This window comes from Peromyscus leucopus, chromosome 7, assembly GCF_004664715.2.
Source record: "Peromyscus leucopus breed LL Stock chromosome 7, UCI_PerLeu_2.1, whole genome shotgun sequence".
Taxonomy (NCBI): Eukaryota; Metazoa; Chordata; class Mammalia; order Rodentia; family Cricetidae; genus Peromyscus; species Peromyscus leucopus.
In genome coordinates this window covers 118,498,515-118,525,726 of record NC_051069.1, presented here as the reverse complement: position 1 = coordinate 118,525,726, position 27,212 = coordinate 118,498,515, and the positions used below count along the sequence as shown (strand labels likewise).

Below are 27,212 nucleotides of genomic sequence, written 5' to 3'. Positions count from 1 at the left end.
GGGAAAAAATGGGTGGGGGCTCCCAGAAATTGGTTGTGTCCCAGGGCCTAGGTTCTAGAGGCAGGACTCTCTGGGTGGGAGAAGAGTCACTCACCTCTTGGTCCAATGAGAGCTGTCAGATTCTGTGTCTCAGGAAGTCACTCAAGTCACAGGGTGGTGGGTAGGTTTGGGGTAGGGCATGGCTCTTGTAGATTGCAGGGTCTGATGGAGGTTTTGGTGGGGGAGCCTGCCTGTAGGAGTCTTCCTTGCTTGCCAGCAACTGGGGTAAGATGGGTAGGGGTTCCAAGGGACTGGTTGTATGCAGGCAGGGGAGATTTAAAACAAAGGAAGGACCTATGATTCTGGGAGAGAGTTTTGAAATATCAATTTAAAAAGCAGCACTACAGGTCAGGAAGAACCTCAGCAAAATTCAGGGAAAACTGGACAGTGTGGGAAAGATATATAGGGACAGGACTTATGAAAACTGCTCAAATGCACAAGACATCCACACTTGGGAGCTTCAGGGCACACAGTGGTGTTCTCAGGCTTCTTCTTTAATACAGCTTCAGTAAAACGACAATGCAGATATTAATGTAGAAAATATATGAAAGCACATTATAAACAGTGTCATAGACTGTTTATTACAATTCATGGAAAGGACAAGACACTGAGTATGTGACAGGTTCCTTCTTAACACCAGGGCCTCGCTCTGTGGTCTGTACAGTGAACGGTCAGCGTTGTGTTGGCTCCCCCTCCTCACTGGGGACAATGTTCAGGCAGCCCTGCAACACACAGCACAATGGCCAGCCTCAGCCATGTCTCTAGTGCCAAGATGGCTTTGCTTTGCTTGAGTAGTCATGAGGTCCATAAGCATTGACTCAACCAACCCTGAGTCAAAAATATTCAGAAAAAATTTAAATCATATGACAATGCCATATGTATATTGCTTTATGTATTGTAAGTAATCTAGAGGTGATTTATGTAAACATTGTCCATTTATAAAAGAGACTTGAGCACTTTTAGACTTTGGCATCTTGGAACCAATCTCCAAAGATACCTAGGAACAAATGATATAATGTTCTAGAAACTGGGAGGATACTAATTATGAGGCAGGCAAAAACTTTAAATGCATTTTTCTTATTTACTTCAAGAAATAGAATTCTAAATGTATTCCCAGCTACTCAGGAAGCTGAGCCAAAAGAATCTCAAATTCAAGATTAGCCCAGGCAACTTGGTAAGAGCCTGTTTCAAAAAGGTTTTAAAAACAAAAGGTGGAGGGTGCGGGGATATAGCTCAGGGTTAGAGTACTTATAGGTGTACACAAGGTCCTAACTTCTATTCCTATACTGCTAAAAATAATTTTTAAAGGCATATGCTTAATTTGTATACAGAGATACTGCCTCAAGATGAGTTTTGCTGCTCTGTTACTGTTGCATGCTAAATCAAATTCAATAGTTGAATAAGTGCAGAAGACAAATGAGGCCCATTGGGTCTTTCACAAATAAGTACCACCATAAGAAGGTGCTTCACACTGTGCAACTATATTCTATCAGTGGAAAGCTCTCTAGTGGATGTCATTATATGCTCTGAATAAGGAGGGATGCCTAGGAGGACTTCACTGTATGCAGAAATAGACTGATTTGTTAAGTTCATATAGTTATACCCTAGTTGTGAAAGAAAATATGGTCATAATAACAACCACTTTGGGAGATTTTTACTACCAAAGTCTTGTTTTTCTATATTGAAAAAAATACAAATTAGGTTCTAGCAAACAATCTTTTAGTAAATTCCTCAAGAAACGATAGGTACAAGAAAAAGAAAAGAATTGATAGGTACAGGGGCTGGAGAGATGGCTTAGAGGTTAAGAGCAACCAACTGTTCTTCCAGAGGTCCTGAGTTCAATTCCCAACACCCAAATTACATTACCATCTGTAATGAGATCTGCCACCCTCTTCTGTATACATAATAATAATAAAAAAAGAATTGATAGGTACAAAGCAAAACAATCCACTCATAGGATGTTTTACTGGGTGAAATTATTTTCTAACCTCATCAGATGTGTTAGTACACACTTTTAATCCCAGCACTCAAGAGGCTGAGGCAGGAGGACCAGGAGTCCAGGTTCTTCATAACAAGTTCAAGGCCAGCTTTAGATACATGAGAAACAAACAAACAAAAATAATACTACTACAGAAAGTCTCTCCAAAGGATTTCCAATTTTAGAAGGGAACCTGCTTTTTCTGTGTAAGTGGACATGAGAGAACAATGGCTGGAATCAGAACATGGAGAACTAAACATGTATTGTTTCTGGGAATTCCATCAGATGCTGACTTTTGAGTTAGGTCAAAATGCTTTCTTACAAAAACAAGAGGCAGCTTCAGTGCTAATAAGTCACTGCCTTGTGGATCAGAATAGTCTTCCCACCAACAGCATTGTGAATTTTTCTAGGTAAGCTTTAAATACAACTATATAGCTCTTAAACTATATGAAATCAATCTGAGTGTGTGTCTGTCTGTCTGTCTACCTGTCTCTTCCTCCTTTTCTTTCTTCTTCCTTCTCTCTGACAAGGACTCACTATGTAGTGAGCTGGCCTCAAACTCAGTGATTCTTCTACATCAGTCTCCTATGTGTGAGCTACAACCAGGCTGAAATTTCTTATATGAGGCGTTGCAGAAAGAAAAGAAAGTAACTGGTGGATGGTGGTACACACCTTTAATCCCAGTACTCGAGAGACAGAGGCAGGCAGATCTCTGAGTTGGAAGCCAGCCTGGTCTACAGACTGAGTTCCAGGACAGCCAGGGCTACACAGAGAAACCCTGTCTCAAAAAACAAAAACAAAAACAAAAGGAAAGTGATGCTTTCCTTAGAAAATAGTTTCCTTTTGATATATATACACACATATGGAGGGGTGTGTAAACACACATGCCCACACCTGTTTCTCAGAACCAAACCTATGCAAATGTTCTACACTAAGCAACACCCTAGCCACAATAGTTTACTTTTTACAAAAGATTTTTTTACCCCTCTTCTGAAGAGTCTACGGAAGAAATTTCTCTTTGGTCTGAGAATGTCAGGACACAAATACTCTTTTTTACGTGATGGCGAATCTCCATCTTCCTCTTCATTGAGATCCTTGAAACATCCAGATTCAATCATCTGTATGCACAAAAGACAGGATAGAGCAGCTTTGGAGACACCATGAGGTCAGTGATCTCCCAGCATCATCAGCTCCCACCCAGCACCTGATCTCAATGTGGGGCACATCATGGTTCCTGGACTCTTGGTTTCTGACTCCTCTGGGAATAAGTAAAGTGACCTCTTGTTCCCCTTTCTCCAAGTGTACCCCCACCCCCAAAAAAGCTAATTTCAATGGAGCCAAGCTGCCTTGCTTAGGAAGTATGACTCCAAGGTAGCAGGCAAATCCCAAGATCACCTTTGCCCACCTCTTGTAACTAGGACCAGAATAGCTGTCATGCTTCTGGAAGCTGCCGATATGGTCTTGGCTTACCCATGATCTAGTTCTCATGGTCAAGTCTTTTGCATAAATTTACTTTGCAGATACACACACACACACACACACACACACACACACACACACACACACACACACACACGTCATTGTTGAAACTAGAAACCTACTCTGCTAGAAAGAATAGTACCTCATTCTGCCAGGGGATGGTGACACTCCCTGTAGCAAATTCGGCATAGAAGATTTCATCATTGCTGTCCAGGCTGACTCCTTTCACTACAGAGAACTGCCCAATATCCAAGATATCCTTACAATAAACGGCCTGAGGCTGGGCACCAAGAACAAAGAGGGATCAACCTATGAGACAACTAGAATAACTTTTCTTTTTTTTGTTGTTTGGTTTTGTTTTCTTCTGGATTTTGAAACAGGGATTTATAGCCTAGGCTGTCCCTGAACTCACAATCTGGCTGCCTTGACCACCCCCAGGTGCTATATCTAGCTTATAAAAGATACTTTGTTTTTAATTTTCAGCTGCTGGGAATTGGACATACTGCCTGTACATGCTGGGTAAGAACTCTACAGCTTACCTACATTCCCAGTCCTAAAGCAACTCTGAGCTTCCTTAATTACAAAGAACAGGTCGACACATAATCCTCCCTACCCTTTCAAACTAATTTTCTAATTTATGTCATGTATATTCTGTGACACAGCAGTTTCTGTGTCACTTTTCTCAAGAAACTTTCAGTGTCACAGATCCTGTAGTGTCTCTTTCCAGTGCCCCCTACTACCACAGGTGTTCATATACACCTCATGAGGACCCCCTTTCTTCTCTGCAGCAGAAAATAGATTGCAAAGGCTGAAACTATAGAAGGATAGAATGGATTGATTCTGTTGGGACACAATATAAACAGGCATGGAGACCACTGGCTATGGGATCCACTAGTGACAATTTTTACCCCTCTTCTGGCCCTTAGCATCCTACTTACAAAGCACTTGCTTAGCATTTGGGTGAAAAGTAGAAGCAACCTTCTTGCTAGCAATTTCTCCTGTACAACTAGGGCCCAGGCCTGCAGGCTCTACCTTGGCACTGGCGTCCTCAGGAGCAAGAGATCAGACAAGCATCCAGGGTTGTCAAGGCCCAGGCCTCCATTCCTACAGAGTTTTACTTGCCCTTCTGGGACTAAGGAGAACACAAGGCACAGAACTCTGCAACTAAGGACTCGCCATCTACTACTGCAAAATGCACTAACAGTCCTGAGGAGTCACTGCACTGTTTGCTGGGTTGAGCAAATGGTGAGTGCCATTACAGTAGTAGTCTGCAAAGTCACTGGTCAGCACTGTCTCTATTCTCATCTATCCCACAAAGTATAGGACAGAAGGACTAGCAAATCCTCTCTGGGGACAATCTAGGCCAAAAGCCCAGACCCATACAGCCCTAAAAACTAAGAATCTTAATTCTGCAAGCAAAATGCCCAGAGTTTGCTGAATTGCCTTCAAATGGGGGTAATTTGTTTAAACCAAGAACATAGACAGTCTAGGATGGGCCCTGTTCAGGGTGTTCCCCCTCCCTTCCTACTTTTGACCCAAGCAGCCCCATTTCCAGACCTGACAGCTGTATGAAGTCCAGGTCATGCATGTTGCACTGTCAGGCAACACTTTCCCAGCATGCCAGCCAGTTTGTCTTCCAGCCTGTCTCTCCAGGCAGAGGCACTGCCTTGTCTACCTTGCTCTCCCTTTGCTTTCACACCTAGAGCTGTGCTGGAGAAACTGGATATGCCCTGAATATCTCAAGTAGACATTAGCTCCAAGGAAGCAGTTACCACTATAATGAATACTATGGATATTAAGCAAACACATCAAGTTCTGAAGAAGTCTTACAAATAAAAATATCTCAATTTTAGCTCTGTCTTAATTCCACACAACAATAAAATTTAACATATCTTTCCATTTTTAGAATGTGTCTATAGCAGACGGCTAAGGGTATCTTCATTCAATTATCTTTACATCAGTAGTTCACTTATTATATGCCAGGCACTGACAAGTGCCAGGCCCTCCCTGTGCTTCTGGTGACCTTTTTTAAATATCAATGCATACTCCTGAGGAAGCACACAAATGACAGCTCCTGAGGGATGTACACTACACACTAAAGCAGCTATGTGGACTCAGTGCAATGAGTGAGCACAGGGATGGAGGTGAACCCAGCACTGAGATGTGAACAGAAACACTGGCACACAAAGAGCCTTGAAGGGCATGCCAAGGAGGTCTGAAATGGCACTGAGAATTAGGAGGACAGGAATTTGGCTATCCCAGTAGTGACAGACTGCACACCCCAGGCCTGGGAGCCAGAGAGCTACTAAAAGGTCTGCCTGAGGCTGTGGGGGTGGTGGGATATAGGCACAAGAAGAAGCAGAAATAACAGACCTCATAGAGCAGAACCCACATGCTGGCTGTATCAAGTGTGCTTTAACAAAAGACTGCTATGGGGATTGGTGTTCTTGGGGACCTAGCTATTCTGGGTAGCATACTTACATCAGGAATAAAAGGGGGATCTAACATATTTGCTTCCAGCCTGCTGAAGTTAATGTCCTTGAACACTGGGTGCTGCTTTACAGCAGCAGCTCCACCATGACAGCCTAGCCGATGACTTGGATCCTTGATAAGTAACTACACAAGAGAGAAACAATCAAGTGAAGCTATTAGGGTAGATACGTAAACTGCAAACTGTCCTCTTTAACAACCAAAGAAGTAGGGTGGCAGAGAGGGCATATATCCAACTAACTAGCCACTACAGTTTCCAAGTTATCTACTGGACTGTACAACGTCAGACCTAAGTATGTTATAGTTTCACAAAGGGTAAAACTCAAGTCTTCCTTGAGTGATCAAGAGATGGAAGCTTAAAGTGCTGTGCCTCATTGTGTACCCCTTTAATCTCAGCACTTGGGCAAAGGCAGGTGAATCTCTGTGAGTTTGAGGCCAGCCTGGTCTACATAATGAGTTCTAGGCCAGCTAGTGCTATATAGACTCTGTCTAAAAGAAAAATGAAAACAAAACAAGAAAAACCCAGCAATTTGAATAAACTAATCCTCAAGTAAAAATGTTATAATAACTAAGGGACAATTATTAAGGAAATCATTTTAATGTTGCTGAATTTATAAAAAGAAGCCTTTATTCATTAGAGTACTAAGGACCCCAAGTGAGTCAAGAATTTAGTAAGCTTTCTCTTAGAAACTGTATATACTTAACTCTTTGTCTCTGTCTCTTTCCAGTCTCTAAAATCATCTCAGCTTTCCCCCTTTTGGTTTTATTTATATAATTGTGTGAGTGTAAGTACATGCCATACATAGTATGTGTGTGGAGGTCAGGAGACGGTTTTCCAGATCAGGAATCTCTCCTTGCCTTCTACCTTTTTGAGGTAGGGTACCTCATTGTTTCTGCTGCTGTGTTGTGTATTTTAGGCTGGCCCCACAAACTTACAGATGATCTTCTATCTCTACCACACATTCTAACCTTAGGAGTACAGGGATTACAGATATGTGCTACCATAGATTGGCATAGATTCTGGAAATAAAACTCAGGTCATCAGGCTTATACGACAAATGTTTTAACTCACTGAACCATCTCCTGGGCCACTGGGTTTTTTCAAGACAGGGTCTTGTAACCTAAGTTGATTTTGAAGTCCTCATATGCATATCTGTACCTCCAGAGTGCTGGGGTTATAGACATGTGCCAACTACACACCAAACAGTCTCTTTCAAAAGTATTCTTAATGTGTCTATAACTGTCACAAATTCAAATAAGCTTTCCTCTATAATTACTATCAATAAAAAAAAAGATTGGCCCAAATTCTTGTATACCCTCCTCTCTGCTCTTAGGCAAGTTACCCGTGTGTCCTTAGATGCTTTCCTACCATCCATCTATAGGAAATTTAACCCATTGTTTAAGAGCCAGTTGTTTCTCTTCACAGTAGTTACTGAGCATGATGGTTGATTTTAGCTGTTAAATAGACACAATCTAGAATCATCTGGAAAGGGAGTCTTAAAGAGAATTGTCCAGATTAGATTTACACGTGTGCATTCTTTTTATTTTATTTTATTTTTATTTTTAACTTTTTATTTTATTTTAACTCATAATTTTTATAATTATTTTATATTACATTCTGACCAGTTTGCCCTCCCTCCACTCCTCCCAGTTTCCCTCCCATTTCCCCTCTCCCCAGATCCAATCCTTTCCATTTCCCTTCAAAAAAGGAAGAGAAGGAGGAGAAGGAGAAGGAGATAGAGAGGAAGAGGAAGAAGAGGAGGAGGAGGACGAGGAGGGGGGAAGAGCCGGGAGGCAGAGGCAGGCGGATCTCTGTGAGTTCGAGACCAGCCTGGGCTACAGAGTGAGTTCCAGGAAAGGTACAAAGCTACAAAGAGAAACCCTGTCTCGAAAAAAACAAAAATAAATAAATAAATAAATAAATAAATAAATAAATAAGAAAGAAAGAAAGAAAGAAAGAAAGAAAGAAAGAAAGAAAGAAAGAAAGAAAGAAAGAAAGAAAATACGAAGAAAGAACAGGCCTCCCAGGGGTATCAACTGAACACAGCATAACAAATTACAATAAGACTAGTCACAAACCCTCATATCAAGGCTGGATGAGGCAACCCAATTAGGAGGAAAAGGGTCCCAAGTGCAGGACTTGAGGGTATTCTTGTGAGGGATTTTCTTAATTGAATTCATTGAGATAGGAAGACCCACTCTTAATGTAGACTGCACCATTTCATGGTCTGGATCCTGGATTGAATGGAGATAGGCAGATGAGAACTGGTATGTCTGTATTAATTCACTGGTCTTTGCTGTTGAAGGTAAATGTGATGTGACTAGTTGCTTCAAGTTCCAGCTGCCTTGACTTCCCTGCGGTGACAGACTATAACCTGCAATTATGAGCTAAATAACCCTTTCTCCCCTAAGTTGTTTTTATCACAGCAACAGGAAACAAACTGAGACAAGGACTATGTATCTCGACAACTTACCTTCATTACTTGATTTTATCCTCACAGCATCTTGTCTCACCTGCATCTTATAGACAACAGACTGAGGCTTAGAGAGGTAAGATATAGGATGCTAAGACTAGGCTAATTGCAAAGCTAACCTACTTACAAAAGCTGTTTTTTAGTTTAGCTGGGCAGTGGTGGCACACCCCTTTTATCCTAGCTCTTGGGAGGCAGAGGCAGGTGAATCTGTGTTCAAAGCAAGCTTGGTCTACAGAGCAAGTTCCAGAATGGCCAGGGCAACACAGAGAAACCCTGACAAAAAAAACAACAATAACAAAAAGCTGTCCTTTGTTCAGAGTCTACATTCTTCCTCAGTGCCTCTAGAATAAGAATTTTATCCTTGGAACCCTTGGACCCTTCTTTAACTTAAGTTTAGAGTACCCAAATTCTGCCTGTTAGTCAGTCTTAAGGATGTAGGCCTAAGATTAAATTGTGAGCTCCTTGGGGCCAGGCTCCATCTCTGCTTTCACATTACAGCTCTGTCAGTGTCCCATGTACGGCAAGCACTCAGTCGATATTTACAAAGCTGAATGTAAAAGAAGCTTGGTCAAAACACTGTGAAATGCTGTCAGCTACAAGCTGAGTAGGCTAGCTGGGAAAAAAGCCAGAAAGATCCCACGGCTCAGTGACAAATCGGTAACACTCATCATTTTATATATGGGAACAAAATAAAGGCGCCCCAAATAATTGTTCCCCAGATAGTATCAACTCACACAAGTTACCAGTATAGTTCAGTAATAGGCACAATTGTTGGCCATTCTCACATCCACATAGGCCTAGCCCTTTATCTCCTATTCTGCCAAGCCACTCTCTCCCCGAGTCACAAGCTAGGTTCTTCAGGGCCAGCACAGCCTCATCAGCTGCTTTTGAAAATGTTTCTTGTCTGTGTATTCCCCCAATGTTCCAACCCTAGGCTGGGGTGCCTCAATTCCAACAACCCACAGCTCACACTTGGCTATAATCACCACTGTCTTTTCCTTGCCTTTCCTTCTGTCACTTTTCTTCATCAACTTAAGATTGTATGATCCAGTATTCCGTTCTCTTTTGCACCCAGCCAGCTTCCCTGCATGTCTTCATTCCTGATTCATACCTGCCTAGCCAAACTGTAGAGCCCAGCAAAGATAGCTCTCTACTGTCTCTGGGCCCATGTCCCTGCACAGAACAGGGCAGGAACAAGACACCAATGGGTTATGGACAGTATCTCCCTATGCATGCACTTGATGCCTATGAGGAAGGCTCTTGCACTCCCCAGCTCTTCAGCTTCATGTTCTCTAAATGGTGCTTCATATCTTACCTGAACTCATACTTGCAACATTTCTCTCCATACTTGCCCCCATGATGCTGAGGGCTTAAGAAGACAAAAGTTCCTTTTTGGAAGTCCCACAATGAATCTGCCACTTGCACTGCCCCCAAACTATGAGAGGGAACTACTCACATCTTCCCTTGTACACTAGTGCCTCTCTCTCCCCTACTCAAGGCTTTTGATCTAGCAATTACACTTCTCCACACAAGTGCTCAAGTTTCCCCCTATTCAGTGTTGCTGCTCTGTCAGTTTAGGATTCAGTCTTGACCCCTTTTCTCCACTTCAGCAACTCCTACAAGGTCCCCCCAGAATCTGAGCATTTCTCACATCTGCTCTTCTATCCATGCCACACCTACATTCACATTTCTTTCAGCTCTTTGGCCCCAAACCCTCCCAACTACGGTGTCTCATCAGCCCCCATGCTCTGGTTTCTCTGGCAGCCGGCACATTTGTAGTATTTGTTCTGTTTACTATTAATGGCTACCAGACCTGCAACAGAATGAGAACACCAGAAGAGTCAGGACTTCCCTCTGTTTACTCACGGCTGTATTCCAAGTGCCTAGGATAGTATTAGGAACATAGAAGATGCTCAGTGATTCCTTGTTGAAAGAAAAATTTTAAAGGACAGGTCTCAAGAGAAAAAAAAAGCCTATAGGTATTGTTTTAAAGTAAGCAAGTGACAAATGTTGGGATAGGCAGCCAACAGTTGATAAAAAAAAAAAAAAAAAAAAAGACCAGCCCTGAGGGCAGACAGCACACAATTGCTACTAGCTCATTCTATAGTTATGGCTTAGGACTTGATTTCTGGCATCACTGTGTCACATGAAAGGTGAAGGCCCTAACACAATAATCAAATCTGTAAGGTACATGTCAGTCGGGCCCATGCAGGCCTTCAAGTAAGAGTATCTGTGATGATTTAAAGAAAAAGAAATTGGCAGAGACAATCTTCCCATTTCAAAATACATTACAAATGATTTTAGATTGAATTTCACATAGAATGAGTCAATGAACCAGACTCAGCAGCTGTTTTCTGGAAACAGTAACTTGGTATCATTCTTCCTTTCAGTAATGTCAATACAGAAGGAGAGTCGTGAATTTTCCTCTGCTTTGCTCTGGTTGATCAGTCATTTCCCAAGCCTGGGTGGAGAACTTTGATCTCTGCTTTCCTTGTCTGCCTGAGATGAAATTCCAGGCAAGAGCATCAGGAAGGAGGTTGGTTACTGAGAGGCCTGGCTGAGCTCACCTGCACCTGGGTCTTGCTGTTGAACCAGGGTTTAGAAGCTGGGAAGTGGGTGGCTGCCCTGCTTCTAAAGACTGCTTACCTACTTGACTACTGCCTTCTGAACCATCAAAAGAACAAGATGAATCGAGTCAATCGTTTTCCTATCTCTGTGGAACCTGACTCACCATGCTGCAGATAGACTTGGCATCCTCTGAAAACTTCTCAGAGTACTCCTCAGTTTCATTCCTCACTCTTCTTTCCACTTCCTCCCGGCTGACTTTTTCTTTATATTTTTTGAATGGAGAGTGTCCTTCAATCATTTCATATAACAGACAGCCAAGTCCCCACCAATCAGGACCAAATGTATACTTTTCATTATTGATAATTTCTGGAGCTACATAACAAATAAGAAAAATTTTAATTAAATTTTAGTTTTAAATATTCTTATGATTAGTTCCAAGTAATGCATTGTTAATTTAATGTTTGTTACAACATGATCTAAGAAACTTAAAAACATGCTAAGTTAAAAAACCACACAGGATCAAAAAAAAACCAAACATCATACGATTATATTATATGAAATACATGGAATATACAAATACAGAGAGACTGAATATAAATTCATGGTTGAAAGGCCTGGGAATAGAAAGTGAGGAATAGGGGGTGGTTGATAACAGGTCATTAAAATTTGAAGTGATTAAAGAAAGTTCTGGAATTAGATAAAGTAATGGTAATGATGGATGCACAACTGTGTAAATGGACTGCCATGGAATAATCCTCTTGCACACTGTAAAGATTTGTCACTCGAACTGGTTTAATAAAACATTGACTGGCCAGTAGCTGGCCAGGACATTAGGTGGGAAAGCCAAACTGAGAATGCTGGGAAGGAGGGCGGAGTCAAGGAGTTACCAGCCAGATGCAGAGAAAGCAAAATGAGAATGCCATACTGAGAAAAGGTACCAAGCCATGTGGCTAAACATAGATAAGAATTATGGGTTATTTTAAGTGTAAGAGCTAGTTAGTAATAAGCCTGAACTACCAGCTGAGCATTTATAAGTAATATTAAGCCTCAGAGTAAATTATTTAAGAAGCAATGCCTGGTATTTGGGAACAGGCAGGCAGGAGAGAAACTTCTGCCTACAATGGACTAATATCCACTGAATCATATACTTCAAATAGTTGGATTCTTTGATGTGTAAAGGATAATTGAAACAGTGTCTATGTATCTATACTGGATAAACTTGACTGCTGCAGGGCAGGTAATATGGTAAAATGGTACTGGAAAGAAAGCTTGCCTCCTGGGGGTGCTCCCTCCACTCGAATGTTCCCATGGGTGCCTCAAGTGCAGTGTCATCTGTTCCCAAGTCAGAAGAAACCCCAGAAACCTGCAAGGGGAGGAATGTCAGGCTCTGAGAGACCCACCATGCACTTAGGAGCTACCAAGATTAGGCTGGCATTGCCCATACATCTTTGGAATAATCTGAACATGATTAATTTCCCAGGGATTATGTGGGTAGGATTTGTGTGCCCACATGGGATGCTAGCTGCATGAGGAGTCCTGTGGCCTTACCTGACTCTGCCCTCACGAAACCACATAAACTTGGTGATGGGGTCTATGGGCACTACTTCTCATTTATAAAAAGAGGGCTGTTAGCCGGGCAGTGGTGGCACACGCCTTTAATCACAGCACTCGGGAGGCAGAGCCAGGCGGATCTCTGTGAGTTCGAGGCCAGCCTGGGCTACCAAGTGAGTTCCAGGAAAAGGCGCAAAGCTACACAGAGAAACCCTGTCTCGAAAAACCAAAAAAAAAAAAAAAAAAAAAAGAGGGCTGTAGACTAGAAAAATCCTCAGACAGTGGTTCTTAACCTGTGGGCTGCAATCCCTTTGGGGGTTGACTGACCCTTTCAACAGTGGTTTCCTAAAACCATTGGAAAGCACAGGTATTTATGTTACAATTCATAAGAATAGCAAAATTACAGTTACAAAGTAGCAACAAAAATAATTTTATGGTTGAGGAACTATATTAAAGGGTCATAGCATTAAGAAGGTTGAGAACCACTTCTCTAGATCCTCAAAACAATTACAAAGATGCTGGGTTAAATTTTAACATTTAGATAACATTTGAAAGTAATGGAGTTAATATTAGGAAACAGCCATTCTTTAGGGAAGTAGCATCAGTTGTCATCTAACAATCTGAGCACTCATGGGCTCAAATGCTGCTGCACAGACAACTCAGGTGTCCGGATTTTTTTTAGCCTGTTTCCCCAATTACTTTGTAAATCAGAGTTCCTTAATTTGTTTGTTTTTTTGTTTTGGGGAACAGGGTTTCTCTACGTGGCTTTTGGCTGTCCTAGAACTCACTCTGTAGACCAGGCTGGCCTTGAACTTGCAGAGATCCGCCTGCCTCTGCCTCCCGAGTGTACCACCACTGCCCAGCATAACCAATATTTTTTAATGGTGGCTCAGTTACCTCTCCTCTGTACCATATGTCCGATTTGCTCCATGTCTCCCTGGCATCTCCCTGACTCTCTTCTTCCCAGAGTTCTCTCTCTCTCTGGAAATCCTGCCTATTCTCTCCTGTCAGCTCTTTATTATACCAATCACAGTGATACATATTCATAAAGTGTAAATAAATACTCTGCAACACACTGACAGTGGGAGACTTCAATACCACACTCTCACAAAAAGATAGGTCATCTGGCAAAAAGCTAAACAGAAAAATGCCAGAAATATTTGTTATAAAACAAATGAACCTATTAGATATTTACTGAACATTTTACCCAAACACAAAAGAATATACCTTCTTCTGTGCACCCCATGGAACTTTCTCCAAAATTGACCCCATACTTTGACCCAAAGTAAATCTCAACAGCACAAGAAAATTGAAATAATTCCCTTTATCCTACCAGACCACTATAGATTAAAGCTGGATATCAACAACAGAAATCTTACAAACTCATGGAAATTGAACAACTCTCTACTGAATGAAAAACTGGTCAAGAAAGAAAGAAAGACTTTCTAGAATTGAATGAAATGAATACACATCATATCCAAATTTATAAGATACAATAGAAGATGAAAGTTTGTAGCCCCAAGTTTAAAAACAAATAACGAAGAGATCTCATACTCGAAACTTAATAGCACACTTGAAAGCTCTAGAACAGCATTTCTCAATCTCTGGGTCTTACATTACAATTCATAACAGAAGCATCAACAAAATAATTTTATGGCAAAGGGTCACTACAACATGAGGAACTATATTAAAGGGTCACAACATTAGGAAAGTTGAAAACCACTGCTCTAGAACAAAAAGAAAAAATCACACCCAAAAGGAGTAGATGGCAAGAAATAATAACTAAAGATTGAAATCAATAAAATAGATACAGAGAAAGCAATACAAAGAATCAATGAAACAAAAAGTTGGTTCTTTGGAAAAAAAAAACAGTAAGACTGATAAACCCTTATCCAAATTAACTAAAACGCATGAGAGAGACAATATCCAAATTAACAAAGTCAGAAGGGTAAAGGGGGACAAAACAAGAGACAGTGAGGAAATCCAGAGAATCATAAGGACAAAAATCTGTCCTCCACAAAACCGGAAAATCTAAAAGGAAGGGATAATTTTCTCAATATATACCACTTACTAAAGTTACATCAAGATCAGATAAGTCATTTAAACAGACCTATAACCCCACAGTGAAATAAAAGCAGTCATATAAAGATGGCTCAGATGGCCGGGCGGTGGTGGCGTATGCCTTTAATCCCAGTACTTGGGAGGCAGAGGCAGGCAGATCTCTATGAATTCGAGGCCAGCCTGGTCTACAAAAAGAGTCCCAGGAAAGACGCAAAGCTACACAGAGAAACCCTGTCTCAAAAACCAAAACCAAAAAAACAAAGCAAAAAAAAAACAAAACAAAACAAAAAGATGGCTCAGATGCCAGGCGGTAATGGCACATGCTTTTAATTCCAGAACTCGGGAGGCAGAGGCAGGCGGATCTCTGTGAGTTCAAGGCCAGCCTGGGCAACAGAGTGAGTTTCAGGAAAAGGTGCAAAGCTACACCAAGAAACCCTGTCTCGAAAAAAAAAAAAAAAAACATAGATAGATAGATAGATAGATAGATAAATGGATGAATGGATGAATGAATAAACAAATAAAAGATGGCTCAGTAGTTAAGAGCACTGACTGCTTTCCCAGAAGACCCAGGTTTAATTCCCAGCATCCATGTGTCAGCTCACAACTATCTAGCTACAGTCCCAGGGGATCCAGCACCCTCACACAGACATACATGCAAGCAATAACATCAATGTACATTTTAAAAAACGTTTCCTAAACAACAACAACAAAATAAAAAACCCCAGGCCAGATGATTTTAGTGCGGAATTCTACTCAATTTTCAAAATAAAAGTTAACACCAATATTTCTCAAATTATTCCATAAAATAGAAACAAAAGGTACATTGCCCAATTTGTTCGATGAGACCACAGTTATCCCATTACCCAAACCACAGAAAGCTTCAACAAAGAAAGAAAATTACAGACCAATTGCCCTTATGAACATAGATGTGAATATACTCAATAAAATACTTGCAAACCAAGTCCAAGAACACATCAAAAAGATCATTCACCATGACTGTCTTAGGGTTTCTACTGCTATGAAGGGACAACATGGCCATGGCAACTCTTATAAAAGAAAATATTTAATTGGGACTGGCCTACAGATTTAGATTTAATGGACTAACTAATAAGGTTAGTCCATTATCATCAATGGTGGGGCATGGCGACAGGCAGGAAGACATGATGCTAGAGAAGGAGCTGAGAGTTCTACATCTTGATCTGCAGACTGTAGAAGGAGACCTGTGTGCCACTCTGGGCATAGCTTGAGCATATAAGGCTTCAAAGCCCACCCCCATAGTGACACTGTTCCTCCAACAAAGCCACGCCTCTTAATAGTGCCACTCCCTATGGGCCAACCATTCAAACACATGAGTCTATGGTGGTGCATAACTATGCAAACCACCACAATGATCAAGTAAGCTCCATCCCAGAGATGCAGGGATGGTTCAATATATGAAAATCAATAAATGCAATCCACTATATAAACAAACTGAAAGAAAAAAGCCAAATGATCATCTTATTAGATGTAGAAAAGAAGGCCTTTGATGAAATCCAACATTCTTTCATGATAAAAGTCTTGGAGATATTAGGAATACAAGGGACATACCTAAACATAATCAAGGAAGTTTATAGCAAGCCTATAGCCAATATCAACTTAAATGGAGAGAAACTCGAAGCAATTTCACTAAAATCAGGAACAAAACAAGGTTGTCCACTTTCTCCATACCTGTTCAATATAATACCTGAAGTCTTAGCTAGAGCAATAAAACAACTGAAGTAGATTAAGGGGATACAAATTGGAAAGGAAGAACTTAAGGTATCTTACAGATGATATGATAGTATACATAAGAGACCCCAAAAATTCCACCAGAGAACTCCTGTGGCTGATAAACACTTTCAGCCAAGTAACTGGATACAAAATTAACTCACAAAAATCAGTAGTCCTCCTACATACAAATGACAAACAGATTGAGAAAGAAATAAGGAAACAATACCTTTCACAATAGCTTCAAATAATATAAAATATCTTGAGGTAACTCTAAGCAAGTGAAAAACTTATACAATAAAAACAAGTCTTTGAGCAGGGCGGTGGTGGCGCACGCCTTTAATCACAGCACTTGGGAGGCAGAGGCAGGCGGATCTCTGTGAGTTCGAGGCCAGCCTGGTCTACCAAATGAGTTCCAGGAAAAAGCGCAAAACTACACAGAGAAACCCTGTCTCGAAAAACCAAAAAAAAAAAAAAAAAAAAAATCTTCGAGGAAAAATTGAAAAAGATATCAGAAGATAGAAAGATCTCCCATGCTCATGGGTCAGTAGGATGAACACAGTAAAAATGTCCATCCTATTAAAAGCAATCTATAAATTCAGTGCAAGCCCCATCAAAATTCCAGCACAATTCTTCACAGGCCTTAAAATCACAATTCTCAATTTCATATGGAAACACAAAAACCCAGGATAGCTAAAACAATCTTGAACAACAAAAGAACTGCAGGAGGTCTCACCATTTCTGATCTTAAGCTATACTACAAGGCTATAGCAATAAAAACTACATAGTATTGGCACAAAAACAGAAACGCTAATTAATGGAATTAAATGGAAGACCCAGACATATACCCAACACCTATGGACACTTGATTTTTTTTTTTAATAAAGAAGACAGAAATACACACTGGGAAAAGTCAGCATCTTCAACAAATGGTGCTGGTCAAACTGGATGGCTGCATGTAAAAGAATGCAAATAGAGTCATACTTAGCACCCTGCACAAAACTCAACTCCAAATGGATCAAAGACCTCAACATAAAACCAGGTACACTGAACCTGGTAAACGAGAGATTGGGGATTAGCCTTGAACACATTGGCACAGTAGATGACTTTCTGAAAAGAACACCGATAGTGAAGGCACTAAGATCATCAATTAAATGGGACCTCATAAAACTAAAAAGCTTCTGCACAGCAAAGGACACCAACATTTGGTCAAAGTGGCAGCCTACAGAATGAGAAAAGATTTTTACCAACTTGACATCTGATAGAGGGAAAATATTCAAAATATATATAGAGAATTCAAAAAAAAACCAATATAAAAAACAAGTAACCTAATTTAAAAATGGGTACAAATCTAAACAGAGAATCCTCAATAGAGGAAACTCCAATGCTGAGAAATACTTGTAGAAATGTTCAACATCCTTAGCCGTCAGGGAGATGCAAACCAAAACTACTTTGAGATCCTATCTTATACCTGTCAGAATGGTAAAGACCAATAATACAAGTGTCAGATCCTTCTGGCAAGGATGTGGAGAAAGGGGAACACTACTCAGTTGCTGGTAGAAGTGAAAACTTGCACAGCCACTATGGAAATCAGTATAGTGGTTCCTCAGAAAGATGGGAATTGATATACTTCAAGATCCAGCTATACCATTCTTGGATATATATATATATATATATATATATATATATATATATATATATATATACCCAAAGGATGCTCCATCCTACCACAAGGACACTTGCTCAACTATGTTCACTGCTGCTCTATTAATAATAGCTGGAAGTTGGAAACAGCCTAGATGTACCTCAATAGAAGAATAGATGAAGAAAATATGGTACATTTACACAATGGAGTACTACTCAGCTTAAAAAAAAAAAGACATCAGGAAATTTGCAGGCAAGTGGATGGAACTAGAAAAAATTAACCCTTGGAGCCAGGCAATGGTAGCACATGCGTTTAATCCCAGCACTCGGGAGGCAGAGGCAGGCAGATATCTGTGAGTTTGAGGCCAGTCTGGACTACAGAGCTAGTTCCAGGACATCCAGGACTGTTACACAGAGCAACCTTGTCTCAAAAAAACAAAACAAAACAAAAAAATCATCCTGCATGAGGTAACCCAGAACGAAAAAGATAAATATGGTAAATTTACTTGTGTCTGGATATTAGCCATTAGATAAATGATAGCCAAGCTACAATCCATAGGCCCAGAAAGGTTAGGCATAGAGGAAAGGACTAGAGGAGACATACAGATCTCCCTGGGAGGGGGAAATAGAACAGATTTTATACATGGACTGGATCAGAGGTTTGGGAGTGAATGGGAGAATCAGGTAGAAAGAGGGAGGGGAAATAGAATTGAAGGAGGGAATGAGAGGAGAGACACTAGAACTGAAGAGCATTTGAGGCAGGAATGGAAACCTAGTGCAGTGGAAACTTTCTATAATATAAGAAGGCAATCTCGCATCTGTGGACTTCAAATTTAGAGATTTAAATTCTCATCCCGAGTCTGGAACTGATGATGAGTTCTGTGACTGTGAGCAAGTCTCTTAACCTAGCTGAGCCTTAATTCAATATTTATAAAAGTAGGCATTTTGTCTAGATTGTTTCTATTTCCTTTTCAACTGTATTTCCATTATTTGTGCTCCTTTGGAGTAATTTTTTAGAGTATTTTATAGTGGTTACATATCATTCTAATGTAATGAAAAGGGATTTGAGCCCTTTGAACATTAAATGATTGGTGATAGATGAACTGGTGTTTTTAACTTTTAATATGAATCTTACCTCATTTCTATAATATCCATAATATTAATAGAGTGCAAAAATGTGGAATATTATTTGGGTGTTTGATCTTTTGTCAGTCTTCTTGTGTTGTCTTTCTATAGGAGGTTTTAATTTTTGTTTTGGAAAATGTCAGGGTTTTGATATATTTACAAGCATATTCTAAAATATTGCCTCATTAACACTGAACAAGTGGCCTTATATTAGTCATTTAGTCTTGCTGAGCCTTACTTTCCTAGCTTTACAATGGTCATAGAAATGCACATTATTCTCATGCATTTTGAATTTTTTTATGCTCGGGATTGTTACTGAAGGGAAAATACATGTTTTGCTTTTGTGAATCTTTAGTTTTCTTGCCTCTGTATTTCCCCTCTTAAAATCTTAGACAACAAAAGTTAGCAAATGTTTATGTCATAGTTTTGCATCCAGTAAAAGTTTATGAGCATTAAGTATACATGGGATTTTGTTCCTTCTACAGATTGTGGAGGACTGTCTCTACAGAGTTATTTAACATTGATCACAGTTCTGTTTGTCCAGTTTACTAGTGTCTGCTCTGAATCAAAGCCAGTTCTTGGCCTGATTCTACTAATTCAATAAAATTTGGGAATGGAAAAAAAAAAAAAAAAAAAAAAAAAAAAAAAGAAGGCAATCTCAATGAAGTCTCCAAATAAATGAGGGATTCAGAATCCCTAATGGCCATCTCTTGTCACTAAAGCTTCCAGTGCCAGGACTGAGTTTCATCCAATTGAGTTGTTAGCTGAAAGGGTCCCATGGAAACCCCCAAACAACCCAGGCTGTTGCCAAGATAATAGGTTGCTCTCCACAAAGTGACAGCAGGGCCCCATTGCTGAAGACAACACCCACACAACTCACTGAAAACAGAAAGATCAAGATGGTGCCTACATAGAACCTTTATCCCCATGTTCTAGTGTCTAGAACTGTACTCTGAAGGCTACCAAAAGAAAAAAGCAAACAGCAGCCCAACCACAAAAACTTTGATCTACAATCTGTTCTGCCTGCAAAATATGCTAGGGCGCCAGGCAGTGGTGGCGCACGCCTTTAATCCCAGCACTTGAGAGTCAGAGGCAGGTGGATCTCAGTGAGTTGGAGGCTAGCCTGGTCTACAAATTGAGTATTGAGTTTCAGGACAGCCAGGACTGTTACACAGAGAAACCCTGTCTCGAAAAACCAAAAACAAAACAAAACAAACAAACAAACAACAACAAAAAAAAACCTAAGGCAATAGTGTCACAAGCCTTGTGGGAGTAACAAACCAATGTCTGATCTAACTTAAGGCCCACTGCCTGAGACGGAACCCATACCTGACACTGCTTAAGTGACCAAGAAATAGCATCTAGATAACCCAGAGACCTAGGGTAAAACCAAATACAACTGGTTAAAAAAAAGTAACAATAAAATAACTCCTAATTATATTCTGCCATACTCATAGTTCAGTGCCTTTCCAGCCATCATTAAAGAGGCTTCCTCCTGCCACAGATGGGAACAAATACAGAGACCCACAGTCAGACATTACACACACACACACACACACACACACACACACACACACACACACACAGCATGGGGGGGGAGGGAGAGGCAGGGGGAGAGGGAGGGGGAGAGAGACAGAGACAGAGAGACTTTGAAACACAAAGCTCTAAATGAGATGTCTCCATCAAATCCCTCTCCTCAGAGCTCAGGAAACCACTAGGAAGAAGAGGCAGAAGAAGCTGGAGACAGAAGAGATAGAAGACACCAGGAGACCAAGGACCTCTAAAACAACTGAGCAAATCTCTTATGAACTCCTAGATATTGAAGCAGCAATCACAGGGCCTACATGAGTCTGCACCAGGTTCTCTGCATATATATACATTACATTTTCCTTTCTTTCTTTCTGTCTGTCTGTCTGTCTCTCTCTCTCTCTCTTTCTCTCTCTCTCTCTCTCTCTCTCTCTCTCTCTCTCTCTCTCTCTCTCTCTCTGGGGGGGGGGGTTGGTTTTTCAAGAGTTTCTCTGTGTAGCCCTGGCTGTCCTGGAACTCACTCTGTAGACCAAGCTGGCCTTGAAACTCAAGAGATCTGTCTGTCTCTGCCACTCAAGGATTAAAGGCACACACCAACACCACCTGGCCCTCTGCATGTTTACTACAGTTTTCAGTTTAGTACTTTTATGGGACTCGTGTAAACAAGTGAGTCTCTGATTCTTGTACCTTTTCTTGGGGCTCTTTTATTATTCTGTTGGCTTGGGCTTGTTCAACTTCAACATGATGGTTTTCATTTTATCTTATATTTTATTTTGTTGTTATCTCCTAGAAGCCTGTTCTTTTCTAATGAGAAACAGAAAGAGAGTAGATCAGGATAGGAGAGGAGGTGGGGAGGAATCGGGAGAGAAGCAGAGGGAGAGGAAACTGTATTCAACTGTACTCAGATTATTTTGTATGAAAAAATAATCTATGTTTAATAAAAGGGGGGAAAGAATTCAGAAGGTGGTGGCACATGCCTCCAGTATCAGCACTAGGGAGGCAGAGGCAAGTGGATCTCTCAATTCAAGGTTAGCCTGGTCTACAGAGTAAGTTTCAGGAGAGCCAGGTCTACACAGAGAAACCCTGTTTTGAAAAAAAAAAAAATATGGGGAGGGGGCAGAGAAAAAAATGACTATTAGCCAAGCATGGTGATACACACCTTTAATCCCATTTATCACCACGTTTGCTCCCCAAAATACTTGTTCTTTTAAAATTAAATTTATACATAGTCATTGTTTTCAGTCCTGAAGAACGTGAACTGTTGTGTTTGTATATAAAGTATCACGGTGATAATTAGCTTTATTAAAGGCTATTTCAGGGGCTGGCAAGATGGCTCAATGAGTAAAAGTGCTTGCCTTAAAACCTGACTTACCTGAGTTTTATGAAAGAAATGACTCACTTGAGTTGTCCTCTGATTCCACATGTGCTCTCTGGCATGCTCATATGTACACATACAGATACACAATAATAAATAATACAAATATTTTTAATTAATATGTTTCAATGTGACATTACTTTTATGGCTTAATGAGTGAGGTCTATACTATTAAAGTAAATGAAAAGCTTTTTTTCTCTAGGTTCTGGAGCACTGGGCCACCTGACAGGAAAGGATAAGGTCCACCAAAGGCATCTTTCACTTACACATGTAGCCAACAGTACCAACTCTTCCTCGAACCAGCTCCCCTTCTGGGACTTCCAGAGCTAGACCAAGATCTGAAATTCGGATGTGTCCTGTGTGTGTTCAAACACAATGTACAGATCATGGGAAGAAGTAAAAGCATTTTAGTAACAATTTTAACTGGGAGGCAAAGTCCATCTAAAAAGTATTGATGAGGGCTGAGGGTATTGCTCAGTAGTAGAACATTTGCCCAGCATATTCAAAGCTCTGAATTTCAGACCCGTGCTACAAAATACACACACATACCAAATATGTATTAAAAAATAGCAGTATCTAAAAGTTACATTTAACCTTTACACATGTAATGAAATTTCACATAGCATATTGAGTTTCACTAACAGTAAGAAATTAGATTTATACTTGAAGAAGCCCTTTAACAGTTTATCACCAGATAAAAACAGAGGTACGATATTTATTATTTCCTTATAACTACCAGTGGAAATAATGAAATTAAGACCCTTTACTTAAAGACCTTGACTATGAAAATGTTTTATGTATAGAAGGGCATAAATGTTAAATTCCTATGAAAGTAACAAATTACAAAACAATGTTCTTCTAAAGATACTTGCCATTGGATTTAGACCCACCCTATTAACACACCTAGTAAACTACTGTGTCCTACAATATAACATGTCCTCTCCCTGCCTCTCTTTTAAAGCAACTTCAGTGCCAACTCTAGACAGCAGTGCAGCACATCTGACCACAAATCACAAACTTAGAGTCAGATGCTGCAGACACGACCTGGGAAAGTTACTTTTTCCAGCACCTTTCCTCTTCATGGGGTCAGTACATAAGTTAGGTAACAAGCAGAAAGCAGTGGCAGAAGTAGACATAAAGCTATGTACTGATTAATGCCCCATTCACCTTCAGGACTCAGCCACATGGGCCTAGCCTCTGTAGCAATCACTCTGGCTCTGGTTCTGGCTCATGATCTCTACTATACAAGAAGATCCTTTTAGCCACTAAGAATCATTAGACAGAAGCTCCTTCTCAATATTGCTAACCTAACTAGTGTAAACACAGCCAGCATCCTAGCAATAGGGCTCCTCCTCAGATCCAGAGACACCAAGAGCAGAAGGAACTATGATGCTGACAAGGAGCTGACTACAAGGACTAGTCCCCATCTACCACCACAGGTCCCCATAACAGAAGTCCACATCCCTGACCTGTGACATGTGATATATGACAAGAATAACACTGAAGACAGCATGCCAAGTTCAGAGAGCTGAGGAGTAAAGAAAAATAAATATGGGCCAATAGCAGAAACCCAGGAGGGCAAATACTCACTTTGGGTTTATTTTCACCTACTTAAAACATCCATCATTAACATCTGGCATCTCTGCTTTTACATAAGTACAGGTGATGGCAATGCATCTGTTGGGTTGGGTTTTTTGTTGTTGTTGTTGTTGTTGTTGTTTTGTTTTTAAGAACACATCCCAAAGAGTTTCTTTTAGTTATTATTTCCAGTCTGCATTAACTGGCTATGTCCACATTAGCTTCCAAGTACATGTGTCCCTCTGACAGGTGTACACTTAAGTGTGAAAGCCTCTCTTTACTTACCACGATCATCAAGGAGGATATTCTCTGGCTTTAGGTCTCTACAAGAAAAGAAACAACAAAAAGCTGTTATTCAGTGCTGTAGTTCCTGAGCACTGAGAAGAAACAGCCACAGATATCTCAATGGCAAAAATCTGGTGGCACACGCCTTTAATCCCAGCACTCGGGAGGCAGAGGCAGGCAGATCTTTGTGAGTTCGAGGCCAGCCTGGTCTACAGAGCGAGATCCAGGAAAGGCTCAAAGCTACACAGAGAAACCCTTTCTCCAAAAACCAAAAAACAAACAAACAAACAAAAAAACACAAAAAAAACAGAAGCTAGAAGGGTAGAAAGCAAAACCACCTTCTGTGAGCAATCTGAAATGTTACAGGCTTCAGACACAATTACAGGTAACTGAAGAATCCTACAAAATTTGCTAGGCATAGTGATGTATGCCTATAAAAATCAAAAAGAATCTCAGCAAGCATCATACACATGTTAAATATAAAATGAACTTCTTTGAATAGTCCTGCCGCGTTAAAGACCTTTTAGTGGTTCTGTATGCAGGCCTAAGTAAGGAAAGCAATTAGTCCTTAATGAACATCATTCATTCTGTCTTGTTGTTAATATATTTTATAATGCATTACATTTCATGAAAAAGTACTTTCAATGGTTTTATATTTAATAATGACTCCACATTTGAGGACAGTCCAACCTCCCTAAGTACCTCTGTCAATATGTAGACGTTTCACTAGAGCACAAGAAAAGGACAATCTGAAGCCAGCAGTACAAGACAATACCCTAGAAATAATGCCATAGCAGCAAGATGAGCCAGACAACCAAGACAGGAAAATCCCAGAGATCCAAAGTGAGCACCTGCCAGCAGCAGACAGCTGGTGCCTGCCATCTGCTCAGGAGGTTCATGGTGGATGTCACTGCTGTCAGGGCAGAAGGTAGAAAGCAGGTAGGGAAAACCATGTGGCCTGGCAGGGGCTGTTTTCCAGTAGGCACATATGCATTCATTCTCTAGGTACAAGAATAGTGAGCATTTTTGTTTTTTCTTTCTATCTTTCTAGTAATAAAAAACCCTATTAAACATTAGTAAAAACTAAACTATTCTTGGCATGGAATCTTCATAATCTCGTTGATTTTCTATCCTTTCCAGTCATCCTTCCATCTCACATGTCTCAGAGGACCCAACCCAAACCTCTCTGCTCAAATGTGGCCTGCCAGCACTATGGCTCCCCTGAGTCCTGCCTCAGATGTACATTTCTGCCTGGTCCTTTGTGATCTATGGGTTAATTAAAGTGTTAGAAGCCGGGCTGGAGAGATGGCTCAGAGGTTAAGAGCACTGGCTGCTCTTCCAGAGGTCCTGAGTTCAATTCCCAGCAACCACATGGTGGCTCACAACCATCTGTAATGAGATCTGATGCCCTTTTCTGGCCTGCAGTCATACATGCTGTATATATAATAAATAAATAAATCTTAAAAAAAATAAAGTGTTAGAAGCTAACCCTATGCCTGGCCCCCTCTATATAATCAGCTATACAATCAAATGAAGATACTACTGTGAGCCAGTAAGTATTTTATGACAATTCCTATCTCCACCCCAACACCCCTCCCCTTCCAAAATAGTAACAACCTAAACAGCCTAGACAGGAAGCTATTGAAGAGAACTCTTCCAAACTGTGACTGAATGCTGAAGTGTCATGATGTAGAAAATTATTTTAAGGTCTGTTACTTTTGTTTATGTTGCATTTGTTTAACTCTGTGAGGTTGTGTTATTTTGCCTGTCTAAAACACTTGATGGTCTAATAAAGAGCTGAACGGCCAATAGTGAGGCAGGAGAGAGAAATAGGTGGGACTAGCATGCAGAGAAAATATATAGGAGATAGCTGGGAGGAAAAACCAAGAGAAAGCAGCAGCCAGAGAAGGAGGAGGACTCCAGGGGCCAGCCACCAAGCTACACAGCAAGCCACAGAGTAAGAGTAAGATTTACATAAGTAAGAGACTGGGAAAAGCCCAGAGGCAAAAAGTAGATGGGATAATTTAAGTTAAAGAAAGCTGGCAAAAAACAAGTCAAGCTAAGGCCAGACACTTATAAGTAAGAATAAACCTCAGTGAGTGATTTATTTGGGAGCTGGGTGGCGGGCTCTTCACAAGAATGAAAGAAAACAACAACCCAATAACAGTGTCACTTTCCACAGTAAATGGCTTCTGTTGGTGTGGAAGGACAAGGGCTCAGTCCTATTTAAGGGGCAGACCACTGAGAGTTCAACCACGCCTCAGTGAGCATACACAAATTAGACTTTTTTTTTTTGCTCAGGGGAGGAGGTCATAGGGCAGGGGGAAGTGAATGTGATAGGCATATGATGTGAAATCCCCAAAGAATCAATTAAAATACTATGAAAATAAAACTACCATTAATATTTTGAAAAAACAAGAATCATTGTTGTGGGATATTTGTGCACTATATGAAGATAAATTGCTGTGATTGGTATAATGAAAAGCTGAAGGGCCAATAGATAGACTGAAGAGAGTACAGGACTTTCAGGCAGAGAAAGAACTCTGGGAAGAAGAAAGGTGGAGATGCCATTGAGATGCAGACTAAAAGTCAGATATATGATACAGAGGAGAGGTAACTGGGAACATGGCAGAATGTAGATTAAAAAATATGGGTTAATTAAGTTGTAAGAGCTAGTTGAGAAAAAGCCTAAGCTACAGGCCAAGCTTTCATAATTAGTAAGAAGTCTCCATGTTGTTATTTGCAGGCTGGTGGTCCTGACAAGAAAGTACTACTACAAAAAATTTCTCTATTGTCTCTGCTTCAGTTAATGCTTCCAAGTTCATGCTTCAGTTCCTGCCCTGACTTCTGTCAGTGATGGATGTAACTTGGAAGCATAAGCCAAATTCTTTCCTTCCCCAGAGAATTGACCAGAGTATTTAATCACAGTGACAAAACTAAACTAGAATATAATTGTTGCAATAATACATGCTGAACACTAGTCAAAAATCTGATATCTAAATGCTTGGAACTCTGACATACTGTGGTCCATTGTCTAGATCCAAAGTAATAACACTAGCCATCTATCACGGAATACCTATTGTATGTCATGACTGTGAAATGTATACTCCATCTCTAGCCATTTTCACAAAGATTCTCCAGAGTAAGTACAGATAAGGCAATACACTTGAGGTGTTGCAAAATTAAGTGGAAACATACTAGACACATACAAGGAGACAAGCTATGATATTGGATGTGTGTTGCTAAGTAAGCACTAGGGCATTAGACCACCAAGTGCTGTTTCTCAAACCTT

General features: G+C 40.5%; 1 protein-coding gene across 11 annotated transcripts in view; it reads right to left on the bottom strand.

The window, feature by feature from the left end:
* Window positions 1-515: 515 nt before the first annotated feature.
* The window catches only part of Grk4 (G protein-coupled receptor kinase 4), a 113,204-nt gene continuing 86,507 nt past the window's right edge, over window positions 516-27,212 (bottom strand). For 3 of the 11 annotated variants that reach the window (XM_028870839.2, XM_028870840.2, XM_037208185.1), the window contains 7 exons: window positions 23,921-23,958; window positions 22,324-22,413; window positions 11,192-11,400; window positions 5,978-6,112; window positions 3,639-3,776; window positions 3,001-3,135; window positions 516-761 (listed from right to left, as the gene is read on the bottom strand). In XM_028870839.2, coding sequence (XP_028726672.1) covers window positions 711-761; window positions 3,001-3,135; window positions 3,639-3,776; window positions 5,978-6,112; window positions 11,192-11,400; window positions 22,324-22,413; window positions 23,921-23,958 — 796 coding nt within the window. In that variant the 3' untranslated portion in view covers window positions 516-710. Of the gene's footprint in view, window positions 868-3,000; window positions 3,136-3,638; window positions 3,777-5,977; window positions 6,113-11,191; window positions 11,401-22,323; window positions 22,414-23,920; window positions 23,959-27,212 lie in introns of all 11 variants that reach the window. The other 8 variants (XM_028870833.2, XM_028870832.2, XM_037208184.1 and 5 more) reach the window with 6 other exon arrangements.